General features: G+C 35.4%; 2 protein-coding genes across 5 annotated transcripts in view; one reads left to right on the plus strand and one right to left on the minus strand.

Moving 5' to 3' along the window:
* Window positions 1-2,934, plus strand: part of snx13 (sorting nexin 13) — a 32,787-nt gene extending 29,853 nt beyond the window's left edge. For 3 of the 4 annotated variants that reach the window (XM_028461447.1, XM_028461449.1, XM_028461448.1), the window contains exon 25: window positions 484-719. In XM_028461447.1, the coding sequence (XP_028317248.1) occupies window positions 484-719 (236 nt within the window). Of the gene's footprint in view, window positions 1-483 lie in introns of all 4 variants that reach the window. The other variant, XM_028461446.1, reaches the window with a different exon arrangement.
* Window positions 2,935-4,321: 1,387 nt separating this feature from the next.
* Window positions 4,322-8,645, minus strand: LOC114472397 (distal membrane-arm assembly complex protein 1). The gene is made up of 2 exons (XM_028461643.1): window positions 8,399-8,645; window positions 4,322-4,632 (listed from the first exon to the last, which is right to left on the minus strand). The coding sequence occupies exons 1-2, from the start codon at window positions 8,586-8,588 to the stop codon at window positions 4,568-4,570; spliced, it is 255 nt and encodes an 84-aa protein (XP_028317444.1). The 5' UTR covers window positions 8,589-8,645; the 3' UTR covers window positions 4,322-4,567.
* Window positions 8,646-9,147: the final 502 nt, after the last annotated feature.

Here is a 9,147-nt window from a genome sequence, read left to right on the forward strand (position 1 = left end):
TATTTGGAAAGAAAATGTAAATCTAGGGTACAGTGACAGAAAAATGGCTCAAACGCCCACACCAAGAACATTACTACTAATATTTTAATTGATTAGGAAGCCTAACAAAGTAACCAAGAGATGAAAAACAAATGAGATGATAGATAATATTTGTGTGTTTTACAGCTGATTTAAGACATGGGTCAAAACGTACCTGTTATCATAACCAATGCTAAAAGAAACACACAAGAGGAAGGTTAAGTTTGTTTATTAAAGGCTCAGTAATTGTGATTAATTGAATTCAAACTTTAGTAATTGAGAACGTAATTGGATAATTGTAGTTGACTTTCATGGGGGAAAATATAATTGTAATTAGAGAAAATACAGGTCACTGTAATCATAATTGATTTAATTGGTTTTTAGATCTCATTTCCTGGATTGTTTTTTTTATTTTTTTCTAAACCTCTCTGACATCTACGTCTTGTTTTTTTCTCTCTGCCTCAGATGAGTTGAAGCACATTATTGGAGCCGACACCACCAGAAAGGGCATCCTGCGCGTGTTCGACATGTTTCAGCACCAACCCATGAACCGTCGGCTAGTCTACGTGTTCCTGGAGGGTTTCCTAGAAACCATGTTCCCACAGTACAAGTTCCCAGAGCTGTTTGTGAAGCTACACTCTCGCTCGCCTCGCGTTCAGAGATACAACCAGAAACTGAAATCCTCGTCACTGAAAAGGTGACAGGAGAGAACGGAGGACGCCAGATACGAGCCACCGGGACACGGACTCCCAGTCCTAGAGCAGGAATGTGATGTTCAGATGTGTGAGCGTGTGTTTTCTTCCCTCACACACACTCCTGTCAGTGAAAACACTCCAGTTACTGAGTGACCCTGTGAGACAGGACTGAGGGATGAGTGAACACAAACCCAGTCATTTGCACCGAGACTGATGACGGCAGTCTTTTGTTTTAGTTGCTCTTCCCCACTCTTCTTATTTTGGGCTTTTTATTTGTGTTTAGCTTCATCTTGGACCAGCTGATGGTCCAGAGAGCACAGCAGATACTCTATTTGTTTTTAAACTGCAGGACTAAACACATTAGATCCAAACCTTTGCCTTACCTTCCCGCCTCTGTCTGACTGTCAGTCTGACTCGCCCTCACGCTGTAGACGTCTGAGCTGCTAAAGCACTTATTAGCTCGTGACTTTTGTTTTTAATCACAACCAAAAATGTCAATGGCACTGGGCTACAGAGGCGCTGTTTTTAAAAATGAGAATGAACAAAGTTTTATTTTTTCAGCTTGTTTTGAAGTTTGTTTTCCTCTTTTTTTTTTTTTTTTTTTGACGTGTTGACATCATCAAGATCCTCCCCGAGCAGCTCACGTCTGATCTACTGCGAACGTCCAACAACCTGTGAAGACCAAAGCTCATGCTGTTTGTGTGTGTATATGTGCGTCAGGTGGTGATGTGATGTGTGGGATAATACGATTCACTAACAGAGAGAAATGGATGGCAGTCGACCTCGAGTGACTCTAAAGGAGGAAACTGTGTGTGTGGTGGTGGTGGGAGGCCCCTGCAGCTGCTCTATCAAAGAATGTACTCTTGGAGTGTGTGTGTGCCAGTGTGTGTGTGTGTGTGTGAGAGAGATGCAGCCTTTCCCAGTCAGAAACCAGTGTGAGCTCGTGATCCAGCCTTAATTCCATCCACAGGTTAGATGCACAGTAGCAGCAGCTCTTCTTCTTCACAGGACTGATCTTTAAGTATTGAGCTGTCTTTCATTTGGTGCAATATTATTATTTTTTTTCTTTAATGCATGTGCATTAAATGGATTTGTTGTATACAGATGCCGTCGTGTTGTTTTAATAGTATAAAAACACAGTTAACACATGTTAAGATTTCATTTATTCAGTCAACTGGGAAATCCGCTTTGATCTCCCGACATCTGGCAGTCTTCGTCAGAGGCGTCTGCTTATCGCTTTGATGTTTCCTTTGAAGTTTTTCGCGTCATGATTCCAGCAAGATTTCTTTTTTAACTACCACGTGGAAGTCAAGGAAACTTCAAAGGAAACATCAAAGCGATCAGCAGACGCCCCTGACAAAGACTGTCAGGAGATTGAAGTGGATTTCCGAAGGAACAGTTGTGTGGAATAAATGAAACCGTAATATATTATTACGGGGGGGAGAAAAAGAATCTTGCTGGAATTACAGTTTCCACATTTTTAACCCCCCGGCGTCTTCACATTCTGTTGTTGTGAAAGCATTAATGTTTATTTTAAAGACTTGTTTTATAAGTCTGATGTTTAATGTTAGTGGGCAGGGGGTAGTTTGCCGGCTCTCAGACAGTCTGAGTTTTACATACCAATGGCTCACATGCGTTCAAGCCTGTTGAATGATGACAGATCTTTGTAGTCCCGTGAACAGGGACGTGTCACATTTAATGAACTGTCTGCACTTCATTCAGGAAGATCTGTCTTTTTTTTTTTTTAAACTCTAGTATATATGAATCTGATAATATGACATATGTGTACAGTATGTGTTAATAGTGTGCCTAAATGTACTCAACTCTATTTTCATATTTTTCTTTAACCCTAAGAAATATCAATCAGAACGTCACCATCATTTAATGTGACTGAAAACCACGTTAGGGGGTGTGTTTGTTTTTTTTTTTTTGTTGGCTTCATGCTTCTCAAAGCTTTCCCTGTGAGCGGTCGATCTCAGACCAGTATAAACACTAATTAAAGTAGACCTTGGACTAACTCATGTCCTGTGTGCTCGGTGTCCTTCAACGCTTTCATCTACTGAGCGTTTCTGTCTCCACACATCGGTTCATGGAAGGTTTCATCACCACAGTAATGCTGCCTTCAACAACAAATATTCTGGTCTTCAAAAACGTCCCAGCACAATAATATATCCAGGATAGTATTTACAATGTATGTGTGAATAAAACTGATCATTCAGAACAGTATTTTTTTCTTTTGCCACACAAAGCGAGACGACATTATTTAGCACATTTCTGCAACAACGCATTAAAACGGGGATGTTAAACTGATCTTAGTCAAAGGGCCACATTAGGGCTGCACGATAAGGGCCAAAATCATATAATCACGACTTGTCATCCTGTTGGGGATAATGTCTGTATTTTACTTAACCACTTTTGCTAACACTTTATAATAACTGTTATAAGTAATTAATAAACTTATGAGTTATATTTGCTAATAGTTTGTAAATTTTACTTTATAGTAAATGAGGAATAGTTGCAACTTTAGCATAAAGTCCCAATAACGTTATAACCGATACTTAAGTTCTTAGTAGTTTATTAATGACTTATTTAAAATCTATTACTCATTTATAACATTTAACATACATATAACTTATAAATTGTTACGTAACAGTTAACTATAAGGCAGTGGTTTCCAAACGGTGTGTGCCATAGGATTTTGTGACAACCATACATTAATTTCACTATATAATTCATTTTATTTGGCATTAGTAAATAATTATGCACATTTACAGATATTGTACATGAGTGATAACACGTGTTATAAAGGCTATTTTGCACAATAGGTGTGCTTTCAGATTTTGACATAAAGTTTGGGAACCACTGCTATAAGGCACAGATATAAATCCTCAACAGTTTATTAATGATCTAATAACTACTTTTAATAGTTATTACAAAGTGTTTATCTACTTTTTAACAAATAATATAGTTTTTGTGAAAGAAAAAAAAAAAACCACGAAAACCCGAATTGTAGTTTACACTTTTACTTTGCGTAGCAAAAGTGTCCATTTGTTGCACTTTTTAAACATTTTGACATATTTACACCAGAAAACAGGTGATTATATTTCCAGCAAACGGACAAATTTCACACAATCTCATTCAAAATCTTGCGCCACGTCGTCACACAGCCACGTGTAGGTGGCATTTAATGCAAACTGAAATGAAAGTTGTACTAAGACACAGACTAAACCTTCACTCACTGGGATAATTTGCAAGACAAAAAAAAAAAAAAAACAAAACTAATATTACTGCAAGCCCATCGCATTTCAATGGAATTTTGAGGGAGTGAAACATTTTAAAAGTCAGGATTTTGCTGTATTTTTTTTTTTTACTTTGATATATATATGTACATGTATTAAAACGTGACGCGGCACAAAAACTAAGCATTTTCAAATCAAAATGAAATAAATACAGCCTGCATTAATTACTGTGTTCCACATTATTGCTAAGTACACAAATCAGTAAACGTAGTGAATATTCTAGATTATGTTTTTTTGGCATTAAGGATGTATTTTAATAACAAAGTGACACCTAAAGTAACCATACAAATGCAAGAAAGAGGCAGAGGCTGTTTTCCTTTGTTGTGTCTTTATCAGGTTTAATGTAAAAACACAAAAACAACAAAGAAAGGAGAATTCTACCTGTTCAGTCCATTTTAATGCAGATTTCATGAGTCCTGCTGCACACCTCACACCAGTTTCACCACTTGCTTGGTGTGTGCGTGCGTGTGTGTGTGTGTGTGCAGCGTCTTTGGCTCCACCTCCCTCCACATTGATCTCCGTCGTAGTTCATCTCCTTGATTTCCAGTTAACTCCTCAGGTTTTCCTCGTGGATTTTCCTACTGGATCAGTGAGGACGACGATTCCAAACGCAGCCACACCTGGAACACAAACAAACCCATGATGTTACGCACATCGCTAACGGAAATGTTCGGATTACACATCATGTGTCCAGTGTGAGTTTACACTGATATTCAGTGTGTAAAAGCTCCAGGAATGAGGTAGAATGTGTGTGGTCTACAAAATTATTTTTTAAAATATTTTTCTGCACTATTGATACTACAAATCCCAAAATGCACTGCAACAGCAGAAACATGCAGTCTGATCACTTTACCTCCGATTTTGTGTGATTTTTGTCATTTTATGTGCCTTAATGCATTCTTAACCCATTTTAAGTATGTGCACTATATTTGCAGTAGTTTTTAGGGTCTAATGATGGTCCTAACCCAATTTTTATTTTTTGAAATTCTTGAAAAAAATGCCTTACCTCCGATTTTGGGTGGATTTTTTATTTTTGTGCCTTAATGCATTCTTAACCCATTTTAAGTATGTGCACTATATTTGCAGTAGTTTGTAGGATCTAATGATGGTCCTAACTCAATTTTTAGAAATTTTTGAAAAAAATGCCTTACTATAGCCTTACCTCCGATTTTGTGTGATTTTTTGATTTTCGTAATTTTTGTGCCTTAATGCATTCTTAACCCATTTTAAGTATGTGCACTATATTTACAGTAGATTTTAGGGTCTAATGATGGTCCTAACCCAATTTTTATTTTTTGAAATTTTTGAAAAAAATGCCTTAACTCCGATTTTGGGTGATTTTTTGATTTTTGTAATTTTTTGTGCCTTAATGCATTCTTAACCCATTTTAAGTATGTGCACTATATTTGCAGTAGTTTGTATGGTCTAATGATGGTCCTAACTCAATTTTTAGAAATTTTTGAAAAAAATGCCTTACTATAGCCTTACCTCCGATTTTGTGTGATTTTTTGATTTTCGTAATGTTTGTGCCTTAATGCATTCTTAACCCATTTTAAGTATGTGCACTATATTTGCAGTAGTTTTTAGGGTCTAATGATGGTCCTAACCCAATTTTTATTTTTTGAAAAAGATGCCTTACTATAGCCTTACCTCCAATTTTGGGTGGATTTTTTGTTTTTGTGGCTTAATGCATTCTTAACCCATTTTAAGTATGTGCACTATATTTGCAGTAAATTTTAGGGTCTAATGATGGTCCTAACTCAATTTTTATTTTTTGAAATTTTTGAAAAAAATGCCTTACCTCCGATTTTGGGTGGATTTTTTTATTTTTGTGCCTTAATGCATTCTTAACCCATTTTAAGTATGTGCACTATATTTGCAGTAGTTTGTATGGTCTAATGATGGTCCTAACTCAATTTTTAGAAATTTTTGAAAAAAATGCCTTACTATAGCCTTACCTCCGATTTTGTGTGATTTTTTGATTTTCGTAATTTTTGTGCCTTAATGCATTCTTAACCCATTTTAAGTATGTGCACTATATTTGCAGTAGTTTTTAGGGTCTAATGATCGTCCTAACCCAATTTTTATTTTTTGAAATTTTTGAAAAAAATGCCTTACCTCCAATTTTGGGTGGATTTTTTATTTTTGTGGCTTAATGCATTCTTAACCCATTTTAAGTATGTGCACTATATTTGCAGTAGTTTGTAGGGTCTAATGATGGTCCTAACTCAATTTTTATTTTTTGAAATTTTTGAAAAAACTGCCTTACTATAGCCTTACCTCCGATTTTGGGTGATTTTTTGATTTTTGTCATTTTTTGTGGCTTAATGCATTCTTAACCCATTTTAAGTATGGGCACTATATTTGCAGTAGTTTTTAGGGTCTAATGATGGTCCTAACTCAATTTTTATTTTTTTGAAATTTTTGAAAAAACTGCCTTACAGCCTTACCTCCGATTTTGGGTGATTTTTTGATTTTTGTCATTTTTTGTGGCTTAATGCATTCTTAACCCATTTTAAGTATGGGCACTATATTTGCAGTAGTTTTTAGGGTCTAATGATGGTCCTAACCCAATTTTTATTTTTTGAAATTTTTGAAAAAAATGCCTTCCCTTTGATTTTGGGTGATTTTTTGATTTTTGTCATTTTTTGTGCCTTAATGCATTCTTAACCCATTTTAAGTATGTGCACTATATTTGCAGTAGTTTTTAGGGTCTAATGATGGTCCTAACCCAATTTTTATTTTTTGAAATTTTTGAAAAAAATGCCTTACCTCCAATTTTGGGTGGATTTTTTATTTTTGTGGCTTAATGCATTCTTAACCCATTTTAAGTATGTGCACTATATTTGCAGTAGTTTGTAGGGTCTAATGATGGTCCTAACTCAATTTTTATTTTTTTGAAATTTTTGAAAAAACTGCCTTACTATAGCCTTACCTCCGATTTTGGGTGATTTTTTGATTTTTGTCATTTTTTGTGGCTTAATGCATTCTTAACCCATTTTAAGTATGGGCACTATATTTGCAGTAGTTTTTAGGGTCTAATGATGGTCCTAACCCAATTTTTATTTTTTGAAATTTTTGAAAAAAATGCCTTACCTCCAATTTTGGGTGGATTTTTTTATTTTTGTGGCTTAATGCATTCTTAACCCATTTTAAGTATGTGCACTATATTTGCAGTAGTTTGTAGGGTCTAATGATGGTCCTAACTCAATTTTTATTTTTTGAAATTTTTGAAAAAAATGCCTTACTATAGTCTTATCTCCGATTTTGGGTCATTTTTTGTGCCTTAATGCATACTTAACCCATTTTAAGTATGTGCACTATATTTGCAGTAGTTTTTAGGGTCTAATGATGGTCCTAACTCAATTTTTATTTTTTTGAAATTTTTGAAAAAGATGCCTTACTATAGCCTTACCTGCGATTTTGGGTGATTTTTTGATTTTGTGTCATTTTTTGTGCCTTAATGCATTCTTAACCCATTTTAAGTATGGGCACTATATTTGCAGTAGTTTTTAGGGTCTAATGATGGTCCTAACTCAATTTTTATGAAATTTTTTAAAAAGATGCCTTACTATATATAGCCTTACCTCTGATTTTGGGTGGATTTTTAATTTTTGTGGCTTAATGCATTCTTAACCCATTTTAAGTATGGGCACTATATTTGCAGTAGTTTTTAGGGTCTAATGATGGTCCTAACTCAATTTTTATTTTTTTGAAATTTTTGAAAAAAATGCCTTACCTCCGATTTTGGGTGATTTTTTGATTTTTGTCATTTTTTGTGCCTTAATGCATTCCTAAACAGTTTAAACAAATTTTTCTAAGGCGCTTACTGTATATTTACCTGGTTGGAAACATAAGATAATACATTTTATTTACTTTTCTCTGCACATCTTTTTAGTTTACTTTCATTATTTCATTTTGGTCAGCTTGAAAAAAAAAAACAAAAACAAAAAAAAACAGTGCCTAGGGCTGGACGATATATCGAGTTTTCTATTTTGGCGATAGAGAAAATGACAATATTGCACACATATGTATATATATACATATACATATACATTGTAGCTTATTTTATTTTAAAATACTTGTTTTAGGAGTGGCTCAGAACAGCATTAAAAAGCACAATTCACTCACACGTGCTGTCCCATAGAGGAGAAAAAGCCAAAAAGTGGCATATTTTGTGCAACTGTTTGTTAATAAATGTGCCTACATGTGTGACATTTTGCATCAGCAAATGTAACCCTTTATTGTCTATCTATTCAGACTATATATGAATTTAAATGATTGATGATTAAATATTAGCCAATGGCGGTCATAATTTGGCGTCATTTTCTTATGTTTGGCCATTATGTGGTCCGCCCCTCAGTTTGAAAACACTGCTCGACTCACATGCAGCGAATGTGACCTGAGCCACGATGCCCATAGAGGTCGGTCCTCCAGGTTTCATCGCCTTCCGGGCCACATTGAACACGTAGGCCCCGGACAGGACGAGGCCTCCGCCGCCTAGCACCCTGCAGCCCCAGCAGTCCCCGAACAGAGGCTTCCTGTCAGGCACGATGCTTTCTGGAGCCGCAGACATGGTTCCAACTTCACCTCAAGTCCTCTGCAGCGGAGAGGACAGGTTACAGTTTGTACTTCCGGGTCTTACTTTCAGTTTCCTTTTGATTTCCAAAATAAAGCTTTGGGACCCCAATTCTTACAAATTGTAATATTCTTTTTTTTTCTTCATTTATTTGTATTCCATGCTCAATGCGCAATTGTTGTTTGAAAACTGTAAGCCTGTAAGCTTTATTTGTTTGTGCTGAGACGTAGCTCCCCTACATGGGAGGCAGTTTAGGAAAAAACAGTGAAAATAAATTAAAAAAAAAAAACACAATAAAAAAAAAAAAAAAACACACACAACGAAAACTATGGGTTTACTATGGGAGGCCGTTAAGGAAAAATCACAGTGAAAATGAAAAAAAAAAAAAAAACACACAACGAAAACCATGGGTTTACACATTAGATGGCGCTCTTGTACATTGAAATCCATTTTTCTATTTTTATTTTTTTTCAATTAAATTTTTACATCCACATTTACATTCTCTAGGCTCAATATTATTGTATTACATGGAAAGTTTTAACATTGACTGAGGACA

This window comes from Gouania willdenowi, chromosome 11, assembly GCF_900634775.1.
Source record: "Gouania willdenowi chromosome 11, fGouWil2.1, whole genome shotgun sequence".
In the NCBI taxonomy this organism is placed as follows: domain Eukaryota; kingdom Metazoa; phylum Chordata; class Actinopteri; order Blenniiformes; family Gobiesocidae; genus Gouania; species Gouania willdenowi.

Excerpts from the sequence above, each read along its gene's own strand:
- LOC114472397 (XM_028461643.1), bottom strand. The coding sequence starts at position 8,588 with ATGTCTGCGGCTCCAGAAAGCATCGTGCCTGACAGGAAGCCTCTGTTC. Across the intron at positions 4,633-8,398 it reads TCAGGTCACATTCGCTGCAT|GTGTGGCTGCGTTTGGAATC; the intron begins GTGAGTCGAGCA and ends TTTGTGTTCCAG.